This window comes from Sinohyriopsis cumingii, chromosome 7, assembly GCF_028554795.1.
Source record: "Sinohyriopsis cumingii isolate HCF-2022 chromosome 7, ASM2855479v2, whole genome shotgun sequence".
Classification (NCBI taxonomy): domain Eukaryota; kingdom Metazoa; phylum Mollusca; class Bivalvia; order Unionida; family Unionidae; genus Sinohyriopsis; species Sinohyriopsis cumingii.
This window is the reverse complement of record NC_142967.1, coordinates 39,571,883-39,599,160: the sequence shown is the minus strand read 5'-3', so window position 1 is coordinate 39,599,160 and position 27,278 is coordinate 39,571,883. Positions and strand designations below refer to the sequence as shown.

Below are 27,278 nucleotides of genomic sequence, written 5' to 3'. Positions count from 1 at the left end.
TACATATCCAATTATAAAATATACCAGAATACGCTTCATTTTCAATTCAAGATTTTGCTGCTTGAGTATTAGTGTTATCCTTCCAAGATTATCTGGTTTCAAACTAATTATTAAAATATCTTGTTTTTTTCTTTCAGAAGACTATAATATATGATTTCACTCAACAACTGTGTTTTATTCCACTCCCATTTTTCTTTTTTAAACTTATTAACGGACAAGAAACGGACTAATTACCTTAAAAATGTGAACACCTGATTGACAGGTATTTCCAGTCAAGTTGGATGGTGCAGTTTTATATCACCAGGTCCCCAAATAAATCTTGGAGGATGACCAAAAAGTTAGTTGTTGCTGCTATCAATTTTTTTCTAATTTGGGCTTCGACTTCATATATTTTTAAAGGTATTATGTTCTGATACAACATGAACTATATGGTATAAAGGACTGGTGTAATGTTTACAGTACGGACACTATGGCAATTGTTCAATTATACGTATGTTTTAAAAAGTCAATGAGACAACCTCTCATACCTCCTTTGTCTTGTGTTTTCTACCAATAAAATGCGTAAATTATTTCAAAAACAAAATGACTAATTAGCTTAGTCATCAACACCTTTATTGACCAGGACAAGAAATTAGCATAAGTCCACTAGTCTGATGCTAGTCAAATCTCCAGTTGGCCTAGTAGTAGTTGTCATAATTGCAGTGGTCCGATGGTTTGTTCAGTTTCAGTTGTTGCCAATCAGCAGCTAAAGAAAGATATGGTTATTTTGGCTAAACGAAGTTTGATAATAGTTTGTGAAGTGTTGACATCTGCAAATGTGTTTCTGTTTCTGTCATTGAATGTTTGAAATCATAATGCGGGAAAAATATGAAGTCTTTGAATTGCAATTATCAAAAAGATGCTATGGAATTTAAAGCTTATTTCATTTTGAGTGCAGTAAGGAGGATGTAATTGCACTTATCATCGAAATTACATTACAATTTCGAAATGTGTAATCAAGATTGAGAACCTATGACATGGCTCATGTAATTCGGATGTGCAGAACTAAGAAAGTACATTTTGAGGATGTTCAGGATGTAAAACTGTAAGTATATTTTTTTTGCCATTCTTATCACCAGCTAGAGAAGACAGTATATGACTTGTCACTTGTGTGTTATTTGTAAGGACCCTTTCTTGCGTCTGTTGTATACTGTAGCTAGCCTAAATCCGAAACAGTATCGGGTAATATTGCACGATTCTGACAATGTAAAGTTAACGGGGGGAAAAATGAGCATATAATAATAGGAACTACTTTGTAAACAAATCGTGTGCACTCGTGTAGCAGACGCTTTACGTTTTGGTTGATTAAATTTGTTCTGAATGAACTAAAGCAGATGTTTCGTAGACTGCCACATACCAGCTGCTTTGCTACATTCCGCGTGAACCTTTTTGATACAATGTTTCGGATTTTGGCGATTGTTGGGTACATACAAATAACATGCAAGTTACAAGGCATAAACTGTTTTCTTTAGCTGGTAATAAGAATGGCAAAAATATACTTACAGGTTTACATCCTGAATTTCCTCAAAATGTACTTTCTTAGTTTTTCATATCCGAATTACATGAGCCATGTTATGATTTCTCAAGCTTGATTAAACATTTCGAAACTGTATTGTAATTGCGACTATATTCCAAATGCAATTACATCCTCCTTACTGCACATTAAAAGTGAAATAAATATTAAATTCCACAGCGTCTTTTTGATAATTGCAATTGAAAGACTTCATATTTTTCCCACATTATGATTTTAAATAGTCAATGATAAAACAAACACACTTGAAGATGTCAGCACGCTTGTCCCTCACTGCTTCAATCCGATACATTTCATGTACAATTTGCACAGATGAATCCAGTCCATAATCACGAAATTTCGTAGAATCACAAACAATACCAAAATCTAGTCTTTCCAGATCAAATGTAAAAGTTGTTGCATTGCGCATTCATTCAGAATATGACTCCAAATTTCAATTTTAAGTAGACCAGAACGCCATTTTCTTTCAAAAGTTATGTTTAGCGCGCGACTAAGTTCAAATTTATCTGGGCATAGTTATGTGCTGTAATTCGCCTATATTCCAAGTGCAATTACATTCTCCTTACTGCACATTAAAAGTGAAATAAACATTAAATTCCATAGCGTCTTTTGGATAATTGCATGGTCGTGCAGTAATCCATCCGAAAAAAAACTCGTTCATATTTTCCCATACAAATTCAGTAACCTATAATTATTATATGCTCATTTCCATTGTCAGAATCGTGCAATATTTTACGATATTGCACACCTTCATATTGCACTCACGTGCACGACACGTGCGCCCAATAATATATTAGGAACTACTTTGTAAACAATGATGTACACTTATGTGGTAAACGCTTTACGTTTTGGTTGATTACATTTTTTTCTGAATGAACCATAGTAGATGTTTCGTGGACTGCCACATACCAGCTGCTTTGAAATATCCCACGTTAACTTTTTGGATAGTGTTTCGGATTTAGGCTAGCGATAGATGTCAGACAGGTCAAAACATTGCGTAGTCCCTACAAATAACATGCAAGTGACAAGGCATAAACGTGTCTTCTTTAGATGGCAATAAGAATAGCAAAACATATGCTTACAGTTTTTCATCCTGAATTTCCTCAAAATGTACTTTCTTAGTTCTGCAAATCCGAATTACATGAGCCATGTCATGGGTTCAAAAGCTTGATTACACATTTCGAAATTGTACTGTAATTTCGACTACATTTCAAGTGCAATTACATCCTCCTTACTGAATTCAAAATGAACTAAACATTATATTCATTAGCGTCATTTTGATAATTACAATTGAAATACTTCATATTTTCCCCACATTATGATTCCAAACATTCAATGACAGAACAGAAACACTTGCAGACGTCAAAACGCTGTTCCCTCTCTGCTGAAGTCAGATGTACTTCATGTAGAACTGACACAGATAAATCCAGTCATTATCACAAAATGTAGCAGAATCGACAAAAATATCAAAATCAATTCATTCCAGATTAAATGGAAAAGTTGTTGCAATACACATTCATTCACAATATGACTCTAAATTTCAATTTTAAGTAGACCAAAACGTCATTATCTTTCGAAAGTGATGTGTAGTGCGCGACTAAGTTAAAAATTTATCTGGGCCAAGTTATGTGCACAGTAATAATGTTGTTGTTGTGTACTAAAGAATCTGCGCTTGTGTAGTTAGTTTGGAATACACCATAAATTAAGTTACTTTATTTCTTGTGTATTTTTGTTTATGTAATTAAGCCTTAGGTAGGATAAGAAAATGAGCATATGATAAAAAGGTTACTGCATTTGTATGGGGAAAATATAAATTCGTTTTGACGGATGGATATACTGCACTCCCAAGGTCATTCAGTACATCCTTCCGAAAACTCGTTCATAGTTTCCCATACAAATGCAGTAACCTATAAATACTTGTGCCATGTAGTCAAGCGGCACGATAAATTTCCAATATTTGAACACAGTTGACTTCACAGGAGTGCACGACGTCACACCAGGCAGAACCGGGACTATCATGTAAAAAAATAAAGGATTAGTCAAGAGTACAGTTTGTGAAATTACTGGAAGGACAAACCACGTTGGCCAGTCTGAAAATGGAAATTGAGTCAACATCTATCTTGACACAAATATAACTCCTTTAGCATTGAAGTATTCCAGTTCCATATGCATGAAATACTTTCTATATTTTGCGAGCATTGAAGTCAGAACAAATGCAAGATAATATTTATCAGATGGCGAAAATACTGATTTTATACCTATAAATTTTCTACCTAAGAATGAGCGAGAATTTTACCCTGAAATCCCAGAAGTAGGAGAACTCTACTGTCATTTTCTGATTCCATAGTACCATTTTTATCTATCTATCTATCTATCTATCTATCTCTCTCTCTCTCTCTCTCTCTCTCTCTATATATATATATATATATATATATATATATATATATATATATATATATATATATATAGAGAGAGAGAGAGAGAGAGAGAGAGAGAGAGAGAGAGAGAGAGAGAGAAAGGGAGAGAAAGAGAGAGAGTGGTTTACCTTTGACGGTGATTGAAGGTAAACATTTTTGCCTACCGTTTACTTGGTCTGGTTTTGAAAGATGTTCACCTGGATCTAAGTTCAATACCTTAGTTTTTCCCTTGGAAACTCTTTTGTCTACCTGATCTTTATTATGATGTTTATTTAACGTGTGGAAAAGATCTGACCTTGTTTAAAAATTTGATAGAATTTTCCATTTGGAATGACCTCTATCATGGGCATTCTGTTGCATCATAGGTCAGGTGATAGTCTTTATATAAAGGAGACGAGGTAAACAATTATTCATTCCTGTTTTAATATCAGTCTTTAGGAACCTATGATCAGAGCTTGTGGTTGTGTTCAGTTATAATTTGAGTAGAATCATTTCTTTAAACTATTCATATGCATAACAAAATGTTCATTGACTTTTTTGGGACTAAAACACTACTTTGGAATTATCGAGATCTCATTCACGGACATTCTGGATTATATCATTGTGGTACATCAAGACAATGAAGACTACTGGAGTTCATTTGGAACATTCTTTACTTCCGACCTCTGATAGGACATTGAGAATTATTTTGGATTTAATTCACAATACCGTACGTTCCTCTAAAATTTTCATTTTGTATTCAAGGAAAATAAATTGTATGTTGAATTTTACTAAACTTGTTGGTTGCGCTTCTTTCAGTCAAATAGTTTAAGAAGATAGAGTCGCAACACTATACTCTTAAACGAGGCTGAAACTACCTTTTGCTCGAGGTTTCCTGTTTACAATTGAACAAATGTGAATAACTACGCTATAGCCGATCTTGACATGTTGATGGAAATGAGTAGCATTCTCTTACACACATTTATAGATAATCAAGTTTCAGCAATTTGTCAAATACCTATGTAAATAACTGCAGAAAAATATGCTGCCATTCCCATCTCAAGTCCTCATCAGAGCTTCGTACAATGTCCGACCAGAAACAGTTCAAAACACAGGGGCTCGTATCGTTGCCTCTAAGTCATGAGATAAGAAACAACCCAGGAATACAAGGTATACAAATACCAAATTTAAAAGAAGAATTTAAAATGCTCCAACATGCTGACGATTGTACGAACTTTATAAGAGAGGGAAAATCTTATAAACACCTAGAAAAAGATTTTGAAAAATTTGGTAAAGCATCAGGTTCAAAAATAAACCACGACAAGACTGAAATTTTTAAAATAGGCAACTCGAGAGGCAACCACCCGGGTTTCCCTCCTCACCTACTAAGAGACACGGTGAAATCTCAAGGGGTGTATTTTGGGAAAAAATAAACTATAGAAGACTGTAAACATATTGTCAACAAAATAAGAGAAAATGCGAAATTCTGGGTCCTAACGCCACTATCCATCATAGAGTGGGCCAAGTGGCCAAAACATATTTATATTCAAATGTCAATTATATAATTAAATATATCGACATGGATAACAAAATTATAAACAAACTTGATAATGAAATTATAAACTATATATGGAACTATAAAATACATTATATAAAAAAGAGACTCTATATAGAGCAAAAAGTAGAGCCAAGCCCCCAGTACTAAAATTAACCGATATAAAAAAATAGGTCAAAAAAGTGCGACCTGAGCCTCTTACGGTGTGGGAGGCACTGTATATCTACTAGTTCTGCTTCACTATGAGAAGCCGACCGGAGATACATAGAAACAATATACAAAAATTGAAGTGCCACGTAAATTTAGATATATAAAAGATATACTTTTAAAATATTGGGATAAGACAGAGTTATAGCAAATAGATAGAAAAAAAGAGTTACGACTGGATCAGAGAAGATGTAACTAAAAGAATAAGATGTAGAGTAGAATAATACAACGGGGGGGGGGGGGGTAACTGGGCAAGACCTTGATAAAACTGAGAGAAAATAAAACCCGTAAAAACAAAAAGTATATTTTTTTAATATCTACACAACGCCTGGATTACAGGCGAAAAAGCTGTTAAACGTAGTATGATTAGGATAATACCGAAATGCCCTTTATGCAAAACAGTAAATTTTACCAAACTACATATGAATGCCCAATGGGATAAAACAAAAAATAATAGGATACTACTGATTATGGAAATAGGTAACAAATAGAAATATCAGAGGAACAATATATTATATATAGATGTGGATTATGAAAATAAAGTGGTTTTAAAAACAATTGATTATATAATAACAAAAATGTTTCCTGTGACCAGGTGATAAAAATTATGAAATAATGAATACTATTAAAAACTGTTTTGTCTAAAGGACTTTTTATATAAGGTGAAGCTTCAATACGGAGGGAGCGATGGGGGAGGATTTTCGGCAATACCGCCCGCTAGGGGTGAGTAACGCAAAAGCAAGCTGGAGCCCAGCCTCCAACTCTCTCCTCATAGTATAAAAAAATGAAACTCAAACATAGAACTCAATAATAATAATAATAATAGAATTTTTTCTTTCTCTCTCTCCACTAAATAACATAGATTAAGGGTAACAGGGAACCACCATATTGGTGAAGTAAGTTGCACAGACGTCGCAGGGCTATATCACATTGTAGGCGCTACGCGAAGTGAACAGACCTGCGAAAGAGGAACAGAAAAACCCATACGGTGGAAAGGGACAAATAGAACAAATATCAAGGGGAGTTATAAAAAAATAAACTCACAATAAATAAGTACCTACCCATAATAACCTGTAGGGACTAACACCATAACAAGAAGAAAAAGAAAAATATACTTTTGGAAATTTTATAACCTTTCCATAAATAAAGGAGAAGACTATATTCTGCAAAAGGAGAAACATTAGCAAATAAAGAAAAATGTGGATCCTTATTCAGATATAGCCTCTCAGTCTGAAGTACTTAAGATATAGCGAGAAAACGACACGCAATTATCACTCATCTAAAACAATAAGTTTCTTTTTAAAACTATATATTACACCGTTTTCTCGACAAAATTCAAACTTTCTCTAAGTTAAATCAAACTATTTGAAATCCAAACAAACCTCAATAATTTGGAAATAATTTCCAAATAACTAAAACTATATATGATAAGAAACTGCACTGCGGGCACCTTAAATCCGGTCGAGTTCCCATGATATGGAGCTGGCGCTCCGATCTGAATATTCACCCGGATTCCCAGTATGTTCTTGGTTACAATGAGCCCAACTTCTACCACCAGTCCAATATGACACCGCAAGTGGCAGCACAGCACTGGCGAGAAATTGAGCAACGTTTTACAGGCAAACTGTTGGTTAGTCCCTCAGCGACACTTTGTGGAAGTCATGAGCAATGTATGACCAACGGAGAAGATAGGTTTGCCCAATTCTTCCAACACTGTGAGGGATATCGTGTTGACTACCTCGCTACACACGGCTTCTGGTGCAACGCAGATATATTCATTAATTATCTTAACACATTAACCCCTAGCGACGAGTTAACGTGGCTGGAGGTAGTAGCCTACTGCCGAGCTATGTAGCGTCATGGTCATGCATGATACACTAAAGTGGGTGGTATTATAGAAAGGTAGACAGATGTAGCTCTACAACGATACCAAATAATATGGAATATCTAGTTGCACTATAAAATACAGATAAAAAACACCTGATTTTTGGACCCGATTTTTTTAACCCAAAATTCGTCCGTGGTCGGAATCCGATTTTATGCCCGGATTTTAGACTTTTTGGTCTCAGATCTAAGGCAAAACCGGTATGAACTGCAAACAGACAGTTGAATCTTTGCTAAATATAGGATAAGATGGGCATTTGGAATGAAGAGTGGTCTCCATACAAAAATAATGGCTCCGTTTAGCAACAAAAAAAAAAAAAATCCAATTTTTACCCTTCTGCTCATGCGCGAGCCAAATAGCCAATGAAAAACGATGTTTCTAACACAACTAGGCAGTATGTTATGGAAAGATCACCTGGGATTTGGTGTTTTCGGATCAATTCAAAAATAGCATTCAAAATGTGTTTCCTACTCGATTTTACGGCGAAAATGACAAAATCCTCCAGGGGTTAATGTGTTAAGGTGGCAGGGTCCAGTTTCGTAAATTGGCCCCTGGAAAATTTCTTAACTTAAGGCTATGGTGCGACTTTTTCAGCTATTATTGTTTACTATTTATAGATATGGATATATTTATGAACTAGGTGTTTCGGGCTTGTGTTGTTCCTGAAATTGATGTCAGTCATGTACACCTTCCATAGTAGACCAGCAAGATGTTCTCCACCTTCTTTTTTTTTTTTTTTTTTTTTTTTTTTGTTTGACTGGCGGCGGAGACCAACGTTATTGTGCACTACTCGTGCTGAAGCCTTCTGCAGACGTATCTGCGGATGATCGGACCGCGCGCGTTTAATTAATAAATTTATTTAGACTAACCTTTGTATCCAGACGGTAAGTATAATCCCTCTTCTAATGATCCACAGCCTTAAATCCTTTAGAACACACACTTTTTTAGTATAAATTCCTGTCAGAACAGAACACGTGTATTCATCGGCTGTTGACGTCAGATTTGAATTACCCACGCATGCGTGTAAAGCAGCATCACCACAAGGAAAGAGTAACGCGTGAAAACCGTCTTGCGAGGCATTTATCACTGGGAACTTACTGATGCTTGGGTGGGAGCTGTGTCGTTACGGCATAAATTTAGGAGAGAGACAGAGAGAGAGAGACGTCATGTCAGAAATGTGAGATAGAGTGAATGATAAATAAATTGTAAAAAGACCACAAACTGTATTCAGATGTGAAAATATGCTACACAATAATAATAATAATAATAATAATATAACCAGTGGTAGTATCTTCAATCATATTTAATAACATTTACAATGGTATAAATGGATTTTTAAGACATGCATACATATCTACATAGTAATACTTTACTTATAAGAAAAACAAGGATATTATGATGAACAGTATTAATAACATTTGCAACGGTATTTATGAATACATACATACATACGTGCATGCATGTATACATACATACATGTTAATACTTAACATTACTTATAACATGATTAGTATGATGAACTTTATTAATAACATTTACAATGGTATTTATGAATACATACATACATACATACATACATACATGTTAATACTTAACATTACTTATAACATGATTATTATGATGAAATTTATTAATAACATCTTTGCTTCGGACTTTTACCTACTGGATTTGGAAAGAGCGTTTGCTACAGTCTTCTGCCACTTTTTCTGGACATTGTAATGTCTCTCTCTCTCTCTCTCTCTCTCTCTCTCTCTCACACACACACACACACACAAAATTAAGCCAAACTGATAACTTTATTTCATTAGACAAAATGCAAACCTTATCTATTCTTTTAAAAATGAACATTAAAGCTGCTCTATCTCAAACGCACACACGCATGGAAACGCGTACAGCTTCAATACGTTACGACTGTGATTTTCGAATTTCCAACTGCCGTCAATCTGAAAATGTTATCTACATTTTGTGAGACAATACTTTAGTATGATAGTAACATTCTTCTTGTCCATTGTTTATTTGTTTTTCCACTCAGATTGACTCTACCAAGAAGCAAATTTCCTTAGTGATTTCTCCTCTAGTAAGTCTCATCGCCGACCAGTGTCAAGATTTAGGCGAACATGGGACTGAATGTGCCAGCATCTCAAACGAGTCGAAAGGAGGTGAGATATCAGAGACAGGTATTAACGTTTGAACAACATAAACCAAGTTAATAAGTGGATGCAATCCAGCAACATGCGTCAAAACATTCGTCTGAATTATAAATCGCGGAAAATTCCAGATGATTTGGATTCATAAAAGTTGACATTACATAGCCCACATCAGACTGAAATATTAACTAATTTGTTTCTTAATATGTTCATGACTACATAGTTCTCTAAAAATTTTGTTATAACGGTTACTCAACTTGTAAAGATTGACTAACTGTCGATTCTAAGAGTAAAATGCTTACATTTTGTGTGCTTGTTTTTCTTAAGCTTTCTCTCCCATGTTCATAGATTTCGTTGTGGAGAAGACGCACGCACGCACACACACACACACACAGACACAGTTCATTTTAGATTATGCGCACGATTCACCATAGATGAACAGTGCTAATGGTATACAGAGGAAAGAAATCCATCCAACAATATTTTAATAATGATGGAAACGTGGCAAAACAGGAGGTACGAAATATTATTTTTTTTTAAATATATGTTGCAGGTGAAAGTTTGGAAAAGGCCTCGGTCATATTTGCATCACCTGAAGCAGTAATGTCCAGATCGTTATGGTTAGATGAGCCATATCGAGCTCAGTTATGTCTGATTGCTTGTGATGAAGCTCACTTCGTTTCAGAATGATATGTAGTGTTTTGAATCGGTTGAAATTTAAAGCTAGAAATTTTAACCGACCAATCATCATGTTTAATCTGTTGTAGAAATGTGTTATCTTTTTCATTTAAAATTAATTATATTTTATACGTCACCTAAAAATATTGTACGGTCTCATACTGGCTGATACTCGTAATGAATGAGCACATGAACGCAATGGGTTGGAATTTATTGACACCCTTAAAAGTCAACACGCCCAAAGATTTTTTTCCCCTAAAAACTGAACATAAATCATGTATCATCAATTTTATGGAAAATAATAACTGAACGTTTGATCCAAAACAGTTCTTCTCTTGTAGCCGGTTTTTTTTTATTGTTGCTGTACGTGTTGAGTGCTGTTGCTGTTGTTATTGTTTCTTTTTGTTTTGTTTTTTGCTAGTGTTCTTTCGACCGATCTTCGATTATTGTAAGTATTCGTTATATCACCAATTGTATATCTATTCTCTCTCTCTCTCTCTCTCTCTCTCACACACACACACACACACACACATAGTATATAAATTCATATCTTATCATTTGGCGGCTAAAAACACTTGTCATCATTGTAGGGGTGAAAATTTCAGACCAGAATTTCGAGAGATTTCAGTCCTAAGAAGTTTTACTGAATGTCCTTGGATTGCGCTCACAGCTACAGCTACCTCAAAAGTGAAAGAAGTTATATTTAAGTATCTTTTGTTCAACCCAAGTAGAACAATCACGATCGCAGTCTTGCCAGATAGGTATTTACCCCACCTCACCCTCTCTCTCTCTCTCTCATTTATCTGTGGTTGTCTCGGGGACTTCTAGCTATGTTAAGCTGAGAGGCCTCTGAGCCAACCCCCTTTGTTCTAAAATTAAAGGATTTTATATCTGTAACTTTTCCCCCATCGCCTGTTGTTGTGAGTATTGCATAAAAATTCAAAAAGAATTTGAAGACAATTTGTTTTGTTTTTGATTGCAGTTGATCTTTTTTTTTTCTTGATAATTACATACTTAAAGTGGTTTTATTTTGGCTAGTACTCCCCTCCTTAGGCATTACACCTTTCGGCTGGTTTCCTTGTCATGTTTGAAAGTAATATTTCTAGTGATCCTTGCCATGGATCTATTGTATAATGTGTGCTATAGGTGTGTGTTGGTATACTGTTCTGTATTTGCTATAAACCTTTAATGTTTTTGTTTGGATTGGCTGAATGTTTCTAATCGTTATAGTTATACTCTGCTCTTCCCCAACCTCGATTTATATTGGTGTTTAATTGTCTTGGTTAATAATTTATATATATATATATATATATATATATATATATATATATATATATATATATATATATACAAGCCCGTATTGTATGTTTGCTATAGTAGCCACTTTAAATTAAAATTTCTTTCCCGCATCTCATCATTGCATCACTAATATAGTTTATAATTTCATCATAGAGTTTCTTATCAATAATATTATTAATATATAAAATATTTCTCAATTTCGTCTACACTGTCTCCCATTGTATCATTGGGTTTGTGATTTCTACCCCAAATTGAGTTTTCTTATGAAACTCCTGTATTATGATTGTGTATATGATCTCATCTTTCTTTTCCGCCCATATTTTGTTATTATTTCTGCATCTCATAATGATATCTTTTTTATGGTTCAAATTTCTTGGTGGCTCTATGAGTTTGGTCAGTTTGTTGTTTTTGTAGATTTCTGGTAGAGTACTTAACATATATCGGTAAAAATAAATGTATAAAGCTGTCCATGCATATTTTTTCCCTTTATTTATATTTCTTATCCTATTTAAGACAATATTAGTTTTCCTATATTGAAGTAGAGGGTAGCCCAAACCTCCCACCAATTTTGATCTGTCTCTCTCTCTCTCTCTCTGCGTTGACTTATCAGACCCGAGTGCTCTTTAATACCTCTTCTTTTAATTACCTTGGGAATAAAATGAATGACAATGATATAACAATACAATCTTGAGTATAAAATTGTTACACCGTAGAGAACAAAGGAAAGCATCTGTTGCTATTATCCAACTATCCAAATTATACATAAAAGGGTGGAGTGTATATTACAAGGAAGTGTTCTCCAGCTATTAAACAGATTAACGTTTCCTGTTGTGCAGTGCAGCGACAGGAGATCAAAGGAACTGTTTCCACCCTTTTATACCTAATTTTGGGCGACGGGAAAAGAAATACAATTACCTGTATACAGTATGTCCTTTTTAATACTTGGTCACTCGTACATAGCCGAATGGCCGCACATGAGTATAATCCAAATTAAGTAAGTCGTACTGGATTGTTTTGGGCATCATTGCCTGACGCCGCCTCCACCCTCCACTCAACCCCACCCCAACGCTACTAAAGATAAGTACAAAGAAAAAACAAAAATTAAAATAACTAAATAAGAATATCCTTGCTACATCTAACATCGATTATAATCTCCTTTATGTGATCTGAGTGGAGCCAAATAAAACGTACGATGTTTAATAAACTTGTTACACTAACATTTAAACTTTAAACCTGAGCAACATGTAGTAGTCATACACAGGAGAAACTTTTCAGGCATTTTGTAATCATTCTTTATTACGACAAATAGTAATATAAATAGTTTGTAGCATTCCTAGTACTAATAACAATAATATCTTGAATCGAGCACAGCCTATCTATTTCTAATTCTAGCACTTTTTGCAAGGAACGACACAGATTAACACTCGAATAAAACAATAGATCTTTTTCATAACCTAGTGTATTGCACCGTTCCGATCGCCAAAATTCTAAATTAAAAATAACATAAAATGGATTCTAAATCCAAAAGAATTGAAATAAGACAACTGGGGAAAAACTTGATTTATACTTGCTGTCTCAAACACACAGAAAATATACCATACACACAATATAGCACTAATACACAGAGCAAGCACTGAGACTTAGGCGACCTCTAGCAAAGTTCACAAAATTTTCAAGGGAAGGGACTTCGAGCAAGGTGAATAAAACCAGGCTCGGACGAACGACCCTGTAGATAACACTAGGGAAAAATAAAATAAGGAGATGGGGAAGTGAGTCGGATTATACACCAAAATTCTGTTTAAATAGTACATACAACATATCTGAGGGGGAAACACACAAACATAAAATACTTTTTAAATATTTTTTTTTGGAGGGGGGGGGGGCATCTGTCTGGTGCCCAAAGAACAAAAAAAGATATATTCAGCAAGTTTTGATATGTTGTTCCTAAAAACTGTCTGCTTTCTTTGTGTATTTCATGGCTCTCTCTGTCACCATTGTGTGTGTGTGTGTGTGTGTGTGTGTGCTTTAACGGCACTTTAAAAACCTCAATAACTATTTCATGCTGAGGGAGCGAAATGTCTTTCACAATGACACACTGAGGCAGTCAACCCGTGCTGGTCTGCTATATTGAATTAGCTACCCTTGAATTACGAGTCTGACCCTCTAACAACTGAGATACCACGGCTCTAGTCAAATACACAACAATGACAATGTGTGTGTGTGTGTGTGTGTGTGTGTGCTCGGTTTGTTTCGCGAGGGATTAAAATTTGAAGGAGAATGTTTATATTTGCAGTCAAAGCAGGAGATGGGGAAGTGAGTCTGATGTACATGGTCTGATAACAGCAGTGCGGGGGAATATTTCATATGGAAAGGATTGTTATTGTTATTATTTCAGAACATACAGTGCTGTATTTAATGTTTGGTCCTGGTTGGTTGAAGAAATGGGAGACCAAGTATACAGAGGCGAAAATTCAGCAAAGACACGTTTGACTGAAATGTATCATTCCTCCACGGATAAAGAGAAACAGGACAGATTTATCAAGGAATTTCGAAGACCCGAAAGCGTAATTCGCATTCGGAATGGGGATCCAAATCAGTGATGCAGATATCGTTATTCTTTGGGGATGCCCACAGAGCATTCTGAGCTATTGGCAAGAGATTGGGAGATGTGCCAGAGATGGGAGAAAAGGTTATGCTTGTCTCCTACCTAACAGGACAAGCATGATGAATACAACAACAGGCGAAAACATGATAAAGGTTGCGAAAAATCGTAAAGTCTGTTTAAGAAGAAAAATTCTTGAGGCATTGTGGATTCCCGAAATGGATAAACTTCCCGCTGGCCTAAAAGAATGTTCTGCGGGAAGTTGTAATATATGCTCTTGCGGCAAATGTAATTGTTGTGTAAATTGTTGCAACACTTGTCAATGCAGAGGTCAGAAGGGAAGAAGAAACTATTGTTTTTGATTAAAATATAACATTATCCATATGTTATAAGTTATGGTGTAAAATTATAACAGACGTATATATGTATGTATGCATGTATGTTTGTATTCATAAATACTATTGTAAATGTTATTAATAAAGTTCATCATACTAATCATGTTATAAGTAATGTATGTATGTATGTATGTATGTATGTATGTATGTATGTATGTATGTATGTATGTATGTATGTATGTATGTATGTATGTATGTATGCATTCATTAATACCATTGCAAATGTTATTAATAATGTTCATCATAATAATCATGTTCTTCTTATAAGTAATGTAAAGTATTACTATGTAGATATGAATGTATGTCTTAAAAATCCATTTATACCATTGTAAATGTTATTAAATATGATTGAAGATACTACCACTAGTAATAATAAATTATTATTATTATTATTATTATTATTGTGTAGCATATTTTCACATCTGAATACAGTTTGTGGTCTTTTTACAATTTATTTATCATTCACGCTATCTCACATTTCTGACATGACGTCTCTCTCTCTGTCTCTCTTTTTGTTGTTGTTATGTTTAATTATAGTGGCGTGCGCACAATTGTGCATGTGCCACTTTTTTCTGACTGCACCGCAGCCTGCTAGTTGTTCCTGGGGAAGGGGATGGTGCCACCTCCCCCAGGCTTTTATGGATTCAAGGAACCCCCATAGTTTGGCCTCAATCTGTGGGTCCATAAAGGTCCCTACAGTTGAATGGTTGGCTGTCTTTAGTGGGAAGGAGAGTTCGGGAACGGTCCTGCTTGATTTACATCGCTGGTTTCTTGTTGCATTTGCCTGGTGTTTCTTGCAATTTTTTTTATTTTGTTTTTTTTTTTCGATTTTTTTTCTTCTTCAAAATGTTCTAAAAGGAGGGGGGGATGTTCTATGCTGTTTATAGAGGTTCTTAGTAGAAATCATGTATGAAGAGAGATTTTCAAGGTTATTATGGTATTACTAGTCGAGGTGTTTAGGGTGTGTTTCCTAAGTTATGTTTTTTTAAATAAGTTTTAGATATTACCTCTTTAAGTTGTTTTTAGAGATTGAATGTTATTTATACTTTATTTAGCAAGAGACCGGAGTCCTAGCCGATTACACGGTTCGTTAAGGACATCTAGGACCGGAATCCTAGCTGATTACTCGGATCGTTAAGGACATCTAGGTCATCCGATTATGCGGTTTCCTTGGTTTTTTTTATAGGTGCTTCGTAAGTGAATTATTTATTAATACTTTTATAAAATTGAATGATATGTTATGGGTTTTTATGTGGTGGCTTCTAAATTTATTTAACTAGTTACTGGGTCTTTTGGTTTTGTGGGGATATTAATTATATTTTATTCCTAAGTCCTGCTGAGTCTATGAATTGATTTATATTTTTATATGCTGATTGTTTATTTTTATTACAGTCCATAAGTAACTCTGGATATGTGTGTGGTGATCCAATCTCTTTTTGGTTTTTGATAAATATTTTCCGAGCGGGTTGATATTTTGGGCATATATTGAATACGTGGTGTAGATCTTCGGTGGTGTGGCAGTTAAAGTAGTTAATGGTTGCTGGTTTGGGTCCTATAAACCTTCCAAAACTGCTTGCTAGTTTAGCTTTTCCAGTTATTATCCTGTTTATGGTTTTCTGTTCTAAATAGGTACCCTTAGGTAGCTGTATGTTCCTATCTACGTTTTTTTGGGGTTTCATGGTGCTTTTTACCTTTTGTGGAGGGGTTCCAAAAATCTTACCATGTTTGGTCTATATATGTTTGTGTGAAGCTTATTGCTTCTGTAGAGCTATAGTTAAGCTTGATAGAGTTTTGATCTCCTAGTTTGGTTTTCGCAACTTTGTCTGCTGTTTCATTGCCAGAGATTCCAATGTGCGACGGTATCTGTCTCTCTCCTAAATTTATGCCGTAACGACACAGCTCCCACCCAAGCATCAGTAAGTTTCAAGTGATAAATGCCTCGCAAGACTGGTTTTCACGCGTTACTCTTACCTTGTGGTGATGCTGCTTTACACGCATGCGTGGGTAATTCAAATCTGACGTCAACAGCCGATGAATACACATGTGTTCTGTTCTGACAGGAATTTATACTAAAAAAGTGTGTGTTCTAAAGGATTTAAGGCTGTGGATCATTAGAAGAGGGATTATACTTACCGTCTGGATACAAAGGTTAGTCTAAATAAATTTATTAATTAAACGCGCGCGGTCCGATCATCCGCAGATACATCTGCAGAAGGCTTCAGCACGAGTAGTGCACAATAACGTTGGTCTCCGCCGCCAGTCAAACAAACAAACAAACAAAAAAGAAAAGGTGAAGAACAACTTGCTGGTCTACTTCCATAGTTGCTCTGCAGTATGTTGATAGTGAAATACCAATAGTCGGCTAGGAAGAAGAGCTAGCCTCCCATAGCAGTAGACACGGGGGTTCAAGGCAAGTAGAGTATCTCAAAAACGGCTTGGATGACAACTATTCTGAATTGCATCAAACTATCTAGTAGACAATGTTTTTCAAAATTTAGATCCAGGGAAAGGGCTTGCGTTTGCACTGTGACCACCACATGCTGTCAAAAATGGCCTTTGGATGTGAAAAATGCATGTATAAGTTAGCGGTTGGGGTGCATAAATTTCTTCTGCTGTGAACTGCCATTGACTTCTCTGGTCAAGTGAATAATATTCTTATGCATTGTTTTAATATAGGTATAAAAAAATATGGACCTTTTTGACCTCACTTGTGTATTTGATTTTTTTTATGATTTTTTATACTAGGTCGCTGATTGCGGCATTAAATTTGTACATAAAAACTGGCCCCTGCCCCCTAAGGAGGATTATGGGACCGTTTCCAAAAGCCAATATGGCTGACGGAGTTTTCTTGTCCCCAGACCCACTCTGAGGATACACAGCTTCACTACATGAATAAAATCCTACCCCGCCTGGAGGCCTCACATTTCGTTTCCCACTACTCGTGGTTCGTGCATCGCTGGAAATCAGATGGTTGGATTTACTCCTGTACCAGCCTTCTGCATCAGGACAGTTCCACTCTCACTACTCTTGGACAATATTATAACAATTTCTGAATAGTTGGTTCTGATTTACTGCAACCGGATGTTATGCATGTGATGGTGGATGGAAATTTAGTGTGTAATTTACTTGAAGTAGTTCTTTAATATACGATTTGGCTAATTTCGGACTTATTTACACTGAAATTTAATGTTACTCACCCCCCCTTTCTTTTCTACATGTAGTGTTTACTTGAGCTCTGTAGCAGCAGGGAGGGTGAACAGACCAAGGTTATTTCCAAATTTAAAAGCTCCTACGAAATAATTTTTTGTAGAAACTTTTAATTTCAATTCCAAAGGCTGCTACGGGGTGTTATTTTTGATCGAACAGACCCACACACACATAGGTGTGTATGAAAGACATGCATGAGGTAAATTTTATTTTTTTAAAATATTTGGTCGAGACCAACCAGTAATTTTTTTATTATTATAAATTGAAATTATTTGTATATAAATACTCATGAGTGTCGGAGAACCACATTCTGCTAGATTAGCACGAGAAAGATTAGAAGCAATAAAACAGTATCTTCCTGTTAGAGAGTCTGTTAAAAGAAAAATACGCGCATATGATGATGCAAAACGTGGATTTAGAGAACTATCGACGGAGGTATTTAAACCAGTCACTGAAACCACCGAAAAAATCCTACTTGGAGATGTTAAAGATCAAGAGGTAAGAAAACGTGGTATTCTTCCTGGGTTAAAACAAACTGAAGAACAAACTCGACCTAAAGATGAATTAGAGCGCATTGCTGCAAGTTATGAAGATAGAAGAGAACATCTAATAAAAAAATATTGGCATACTTTTAATAAATCTGACTGGATTCCTGCATTATGTTTTGCTCATAAAAATTCTAAGGTTGATCTTACTGACCCAGAATATAAAATTTTTAGAAATTATATATCAAGACAAAGAATTGCAACCAGAAAAGAAGAATTTTATTCACCGCCACAATCACCAGGTGCTAACGGTAGCGGTCATAATTCCGTCTGCCCAGATAGTGTTGTTAACGACGTATCTCGATTAGAAGTTCTTATTGGAGGAAAACGAGCCGGAAACAACTCACGCGAAATAACCAACGAGGCAGCCGATATCTGTCAGCGATTATTTCGCGGTGGCATCGTAGATATTCACGTTTATAGAAATCTCATCGATGAAATCATCGACGACCACAGCGACTAGTTGTTAAATAAAGAATTAATTAAATAAAATGATCGTTCACAAGCATCATCGTAAACCTGTGCAGGTTCGAGTGGTAAATGCTCGGTTGCCCATGTACAAATTTACTCATGGAAATGGGTTCGGTGAAGTTTTTAAAGGTTTTGTTACAAGAATAGCTCCTAAAGCTGGATATTTTTTTAAACAATTAGCAATGAAAGCAATGGGAGTAGTTCGTGATAAAGTTGTTTCTACTGTTGGTGATTTTGCCGGTAAAGCTTTTGGTGCGGTCAAAGATAGAATATCAAATTTATTAGGCAGAAAAAAAACCTATCGCCGCTGCTTCGGTTAAATTACCTAGCACCGCTGTAATGCCTAGCGATGTTAGTAAGATAATAAATGGTGCAGCAAATAAAAAATTAGTAGAACTAGCAAATCAAGAAACAAATAAATTAACAAATCAAGAAGTTAATAAAATAGTAAATCAAGAAATAAATAAATTAACAAATCAACCAATAAATACTAGTTTTATATCAGGCAGCGGTCTTCGTTTTAGAAGATAATCTTTATAATAAAATGTTTGCGCGGACATCTAACGAAGCATTTGACATGGATGAACCCATAAGTAAAGATACGTCGGTGCGTGATTGTCAGTATTATTCGTACGACGCGGTAACACCAAATAGTGAAAATCGTGTTGAAATTCAGGTTCATGATACAACCAGATATTTTTTACCATCTGAGGCATTTATCGAAGTTACCGGTGAAATTTTAAAACTTGACAATACCACTTATGATGGAAATTTCAAAGTAGGATTTGTCAACAACGGTATTTTGGCGTTATTTAAGAGCGCCACATATATGATTGATGGAAGAGAAATTGAATCAATTACCGATAATGTTGATCTTGCTACGACAATTATAGGTTTAGCTAGATACTCAGATGATTTTACTAGATCAGCTGGTCCAAGTATGATGTTTACCAAGGATAATTCTAATGCTGCTAGTCATGTACAGCTTGTTAAAAGACAACCAAAAACTGTCGCTGCTGGTAACGACAACGCCGCTGTTGAACCAATAGTTGCGGATATAAATAATGATTACAACTTAGGATTTGCTGCACGCAGAGCTATGTTAACAGCAGGTCACAGAAGATTTTCGTGTGCAATTCCGTTATCACATATATTTGGTTTTTGTAGAAATTTCAGAAAGGTAATTTTTGGAGCCAAACACACAATTACTTTTATTCGAAATGGTAGCAATAATGCTATCTGGCGAGAAGGTCCAGCTGATGAAGTTGCTGATGTTGTTAATAATGGTAAAGTAATATTAACTAAATTTACCCTGTGGATGCCAGCATTGACTCCATCGATACCTGAAGAACAAAAATTACTTTCTTTTATGGATCAAGGTGGTAAATGAGTAATGTCGTGGCTAACAACAACTACTGACACTATCACTATCAATATTGATGGTGATTTTACTTGGCGTATTGCATCTCAACAAGGTGTGTCTGCACCTAGACATATATTGTTTGCTTTTCAAAATAATAACAGATATCATCAAAAAGGTAGTCATATGATATTTGATTCAGTTGCCGCTACCAATGTATCGTTGCGAATAAATGGACAACAAGAACCATCTGAAGAAATATCGATAGATTTTAATAATAATTCAGTAGCTCGTGCATATCATCGCCTGTTAAGTTTTATGGGGCGAGATCAAAATATTGATACTGGATTACAAATATCACAGTTAGATTTTATGACTTTATATCCGATATATTATTTTTCATTTGAACATCTCGATTTAATAAAACAATCTGTCGTTGAAATACATTTTAAAGCCAGAATTACTACAGTGGGAATTGTTCATAAAGTAATCGCGGTTATACTTAGCGATAGAACTATGCTTCTTGAGGGTACTAGCGGTCGAATGAGAATCATTGACGCGCCAGTAGAAAAAATGTGATCTAAATTTAAATCAACCTGATAACTATAAAATGTCATACGATCACGTTAGTGTAACTCTGAGTCCAGGTCAGATAAAAAAACTTCAATCAAATATAACAAAAACCTGCGGGGTAAAATTAACGTTAAAAAATGCTCAAATTCAAGGTGGACCAAACAAATTAGCGTTAACTAAAACTCAACATAAACATTTTACCAAAGCTAAATCAGCAAATATTGGCGTCCACGTTGATCTTAGTCCAAGCGCCATCAAGGACATGGTTAAAATTGGTGGATTTTTCCCACTATTAGCTGGAATAATACCAGCAATAATTGCAAAATCAGCCATGGCGGCTCCGTTTATAGCAGCAAAATCAGCAGCGGCAGCTCCGATAATAGCAAAAGGCGTCGTATTAGGTGCAGCCAGATACGCAGGCAGCAAATTAGCACAAAAAATAACAGGAGGGCGATATGGTAAAAAAAGGACGCGGCCTGAGGTTACCAGGGACGCCACCGTCATGGTACGGAAAAGGCCTTCGATTGCCAGGAACGCCACCGTCATGGTATCCAAAAATGCGATAACGCCAATGTCAAATTTAGATTTATCTAACGAAGTAAAAAATAAAAAAATAAAATTCTTCAGAGGTGTGTTTATGCGAGATCAATTACCGGCCAAACCAAACCGTAACGAAACCTGAATTATAAATCTCGATTCGAGTATTGGTCCAGGAACACACTGGGTTGCTTACGCGATAAATCCGCGTGAAATTATTTACTTTGACTCGTACGGGTTAGCACCACCGAAAGAATTTTTAAATTATGCAAAAAAATTAAATATTCCAATTTGGTATTCAACGTTACCAACGCAGACGTTAACTGATCCACCGACATGCGGCGTTGAAACAATTAATATTCTTGATGCGATATCGAGGTCAATCAAACCATATCACAAAGTTGTACTTGATTATACTTCTGATAAATTAAATCAATCTCGATTAAATAATGGTTGATATTTATGGAAGATCTCTATTAAGAGCAAAAAAGGTGTTGACGTTGATTTATCCAAGTACGCGACAAAAGAAGACCTTAGTAATTTATTAGCGATATCAGGAATAGATCCCGACGAGGTTGTTATTTTTCAGGATCAACATGGAAAGTTACAAACAAGTAATGTCAAATTAACCGATATAATTCAACGAACCAAGTACAGCGCACATATAGCTGATTTTAATGGTTTACAGGAAACTAATAAAAAATTTAATGAAACAACCACCGAGGTAAATAAAAAAATTAATGAAACAACCGCCGAAGTAAATAGAAAAAATAGCTGAAATTAACCTAAAAATCGCTAGCATCAAAGCTGCTACTGATCTATTTGAAGGTGTTGGAAGACGGCTTCCAGAAATTATTGGTAAAACTAATTTTATTAGTATTCCACAAACAATAACACCACAACAAGTTAGTAATATCGTGTTCACAACCGCGTCTGGATCAGCGACGTGGACACCAGAAAATAATAGTTTCAAATACACCGCGCCTGTTACTGGCATGTATCAGTTTTACATTTTTTCCTTGGTGAGATTCAGAATAATTACTAAAAAATATAAATGGAGACACTCCGCAGATAGATTTCTTGGAGTTTTAAATCTTTTGCTAAATAAAGACGTCGAAGAAACGTTCGAGCTAGAACCACCTGAGCGAGCAGTAACAGCGTCGACAGATTATTGGTGGTGCATAGAATTTATCGCTGAGTCACCTCAATTATTTAATTAGTAAGATAATAATGACCGCGTCCGATTACCGATATAATCTCGCACGGTCATGGCGAGATTCGCTAAAAAATATAATTAACACGTACACGATAAAAATAAAAAAATATCAACGTCGATTAGTTGTCATTGACGTAGTTGTTTATTCGGTATCAGCAGCTGTTGCCGGCGCTGGAATGATATTATCCGCGGTAAGAATGATGGCGCCGGTCGCTGTTACAATCGCTGTTTCTACGGCAACAACAATCGCAGGCGTTCTTAATATTATTGCAAAAAAAATATCTTCGTGTACGAACGAGAAATTATCTTCGTATGTAAATAAATTACACATGGCAACGACGGCATATTCGAAATTATCATCGTTGTTGTCGGAAAGTCTCAACGACGGAAATATATCTGATTTTGAATTCTCCGCGATGAAAAAATTTATAACCAAGCCGATATTAAAGCTACAGATACTAATAATGTCAGAGCTGCAACAGATCGTGACGAACACAACACCGCCAAGAACAACAATGATCTCGGCGAGCTCGACTAAACCAGAATTTAGTATTAATTTTCCAATAGCGATTCCCATCGATGAAATCGCGCTATCACAATTACGTGTTTATTATAGCTGGCCCAATATTAGATCTAAATCATTTGGTAGTTCATTGTCAAATAATTTGTTTTCGCTAATAAAAATCACGCAGACGGTACTCCCGATTGAACCGTTGTTGGATTACCAACAGGTAGTTATCAGGTCGAACAAATCAATGATGAGTTATTACTCAGAATAAAAAATATAACCGCGGATAAAGAACCGGGTATAAAAATACTTGCACACGAACCAACGTTAACCTCAATTATCGAAGTAAAATCACCGTACGTCGTCGATATTTATCAATCCACGATTAGAACAATTCTAGGTTGGCCTATAACTGCACCGCCAGCACCGCCTGCGCCACCATAACCAAAAAAATCTGACTATGTCACTGATAAACAATCTTATCATGAAATTATTCCAGATTATAAAAATAAATTAGATATCATGAAAAATTACAATACAGCTGAATTTTTTGTTTTTAGTAAAAATGATTTATCGTGGAAATTTAATACAGGTCGTCAGGTTTTAGAAATGTCACGGTATTGGGGTGAGCACGGACGATGGGTTGAGGACAAAGTAACTATTTTTCTAAAAAATATTATTATATTTTTCAAGGAGATTAATGAGAAACATCAAGAACAACTACGGCTGCTACGACGGAATTTTCAAGAGTGTATATTTAACGTATCAGCGTGCAGCGAGATAATCAAACACGTAGAAATACTAAATCAATTAACGTCCGACATGGAATATATTCATCAAAAATTGATTCAGGAAATTATTGATAAAAAACAGCAAATAAACAAACATTTTTAAATTTATACGAGCTAATCGAGGCAGCGTTGCCAGATTATAAATTTCCCGGCTACAACGCACCTGAGTTGAAAAAATCAGTCAGTGACGCCATTGATGAGTTATTTTCTCAATTACATGCCGCATGGAGAAAAGCATTACCACGTGCATACATATTTGGGCATGATAATGATCCATCTGGGCGCGGACGGCATATTTCTCCAGATATCGTAAATATAACGGACGTCGTCGCGGTTAATCTTCACGCGGATGTCATCGAGGGTAGCTACAGCACAAACGCGTCAGTGTCAGATCAGGCTCAGGAAGGATTTATTCTTTATTCGTTTTCGCCAACAACCCCGCCTGGTTCTTTGATTGTACGAGAACCGATCAACCCAACCTATTTACGGTGTCATAATCGATTATTATCGAGAATGAATTTCAGATTAACCGACAGGGATGGAAATTTACTTGATATGAGCGGAGAAACATTAAATATTAATTTGTTAGTGAGATCCTAAGGATTTTTAATCCTCACCACGGTAAAAAAAATGACCAGAAAAAAAATTAGATAAAATACAATAAAAATATTTTTTTTTATTTTTATAAATTTCACAAATAAATTTTTAATTCTCAGAATTTACCATTTTTCTTAATTGTCTTGCTCGAGTATTAATTACTTTTCTTGATTCGTACTCGTCAGATAATTCTGATCTAATTTTCTCGACGGCACCAGATAACGCAACAAATTCTTTAATTTGTACCTCGTTAACAGATGCCAACGACTGATACATCGCTGACTGAATTCTCTTTATAAATTTATATTCGGCTGGTAAAACGTATCTACCCTCGTGTGCGAGTATCTCAAGGTCGGAGATAATTTTATCAGTATCTAACTCGGAAGATAATTTTATTTTTTTGTTTTTCAATTCTTCCATGGCGTCAATTACGTTGTTGATATTTTCTTCATTCATTATACAATATTTTGTGTCTTTAATAAATGTAAATAAAAAAATATATTTTATTTCTGAAATTTATTTACTTGTAGGAAATTCGATCCACGAATCAAATTCGTACGAAAATGTTGATTTATATATTTTTTCTGCAGCACGTCGCACTGAATCAGGATGAATGCCAAAATGTTTACCAGCGGCGCTCATTGATGGAAAATATTCCTCCTTGCCGGTTTTCACATTTACTGATTTAACAGCCTTAGGAGTTTTTGAAAATTTACCGGTATTATCTCGCGAAGAATTTTCGCTAGGGGTAATTGCTTGAAGATTGGATAATTTATTGTTAAGTCTATCTCCGTCAACGTGGTCAATTACAAGACCGTCTTTGATTAGACCATTAAAACACTCGTATACAAATCTGTGATTAAGATAATTTTTTTTCCGGCTCTAAAATGACGATAACCAGAATTAATAACACCACCAACTTGATTTTTTAATTTACAATGTCTGACTGCGCCGTCGATTGATGCTTCGTAGCCATCGATGGTTGGATGTCCTATGAATATTGAATTCATATAGTAATTACCATTTGTCTAAATTAAGATTTGCTTGAAATCTGTTAAGATAATCTTCTCCACATTTGATTATTCTGTCGTTAGGGTTATTTTTTTTGTCATAATGTCTCTTAAGTTCTCGATAGCGTTTTCCACCACATTTTATGCATAATCGGGTTTTTCCTCGAACGCCAACGTGGCATTTAGGCATCTTTGCGGCCCTAAACTACCACCGCGGACAGCTGGAATATGTTCGCCGCAATATTCACGTTTGCATGATTTATTACAACAATTCAATGAAGCGACTAATAGCCATTTGCAATGATTCATTATTATTTAAATATTTGTTTAAAATATAATATGAAATTATTTGACATTGATGAGGTTGAATACGATATACCTGATGCTGATAAAGCCAAGAAGGAGTTTTTTGATGATGGAGCGGTTCATACTTGGTCAACTTGGAAAACAAATTCCATCGACAATACCATGACCGACGAGCGAGCCAAAAAAATAATTGATTATATTCGAATTAACCATAAAGATGAACAATTTATTTTTGGAATAAAATTTATCGCACAGATGCTTGACGGCGTTTGGGTTATTCGTGATAAACATGACCCCGTAATCGGAGGAAAGAAAAATGTTATTTTATCCAGGAATAGTCGGCCTGGATTATTAACAGGCATAGATAAACCATATTATGCTAGATCTTACCCGGTAAGTGCAGTTGTTTATGGAATTTACAAACTAAATAATAAACCAGATGTTGGAAAATTATCCCCGATGAAAATTTCTTCGGTGATAAATTGTGTAGCCGAACGAGTCATGGAACATCTAAAAAATACAAAACGTGGATCCGGTTTAACCGAGTTAAGGTTAGCAAAAATAAATACCTGGGCTCAATCGGTCGTCAACGGCGCATCAATAACTGACGTTGCTGCGTTATCAGGTAACTTAAAATTACCCATGACGGTAAAAACATTATCGGGAGAAATTTTACACGAATCCGCGTATAAATTCCGAGGAGCGTCGATAGAAATTATCGATCACAATTCCCACGCGTGGACATCCACGGTGACAATTTTTCCACGAGATCGTGTTGTTAAATTCTATTCTGACAAAAAAGAAAATTCCACGGAGATGTTTAAATTTATTCACAAAATAAGTAAATCTGATCCGGTATCAGTGTGGTTATTTCGCAGCGAAGATAATTATGAACAGTTTGTGCGACCCAACGGTGACGTTTATAGAAATAAATCATTACATGACTCGATGAGTAAATTAGCAAATAAATATTCGGCAAATTCTGAGCAATTATTATCTAATTGTTTTAATGTTTCATCTGTTTCTGCTTACGCTGCTAGAGAGAAAAATCTTTGGAAGCCAACCAAGGGTGAATTTCTCAATGACGTCCAGGACAGTTGTGTCGAATATGGTCACGGCGGATTATGGAACACAAAATATGACCGCGACAATATGATATCCGTCGACAAGGCAGCGTGTTATCCTGGAAGTTTTCTAGGATATGGCGATTGTACTAAATATTTTACTCAATTTGGCCATCCCACTAGCGAAATGACTAGGGTGTCAGTAAATGGTCCTTTGCCGGATTTTCCCATAACCGGATTCGCCCGTGTTGTATCATTCGAATTTCCTGAAAATTTACATAAAATTTGCTACGTTTGGTTTGGTAAACACTTTGCAAATCAACGTTGTGTTCATACTGCGCTACTTCGATATATGTTAG

The 27,278-nt window shown here is 35.5% G+C and overlaps 1 protein-coding gene across 1 annotated transcript; it reads left to right on the top strand.

Moving 5' to 3' along the window:
- The first annotated feature begins 7,199 nt into the window (after window positions 1-7,199).
- LOC149795064 (uncharacterized) lies at window positions 7,200-17,787 on the top strand. Its single transcript, XM_089963751.1, has 2 exons — window positions 7,200-7,533; window positions 17,534-17,787. The coding sequence occupies exons 1-2, from the start codon at window positions 7,200-7,202 to the stop codon at window positions 17,785-17,787; spliced, it is 588 nt and encodes a 195-aa protein (XP_089819877.1).
- The last annotated feature ends 9,491 nt before the right edge of the window (window positions 17,788-27,278 follow it).

Excerpts from the sequence above, each read along its gene's own strand:
- LOC149795064 (XM_089963751.1), top strand. The coding sequence starts at position 7,200 with ATGATATGGAGCTGGCGCTCCGATCTGAATATTCACCCGGATTCCCAG. Across the intron at positions 7,534-17,533 it reads TCTTAACACATTAACCCCTA|GAGGATTATGGGACCGTTTC; the intron begins GCGACGAGTTAA and ends CTGCCCCCTAAG.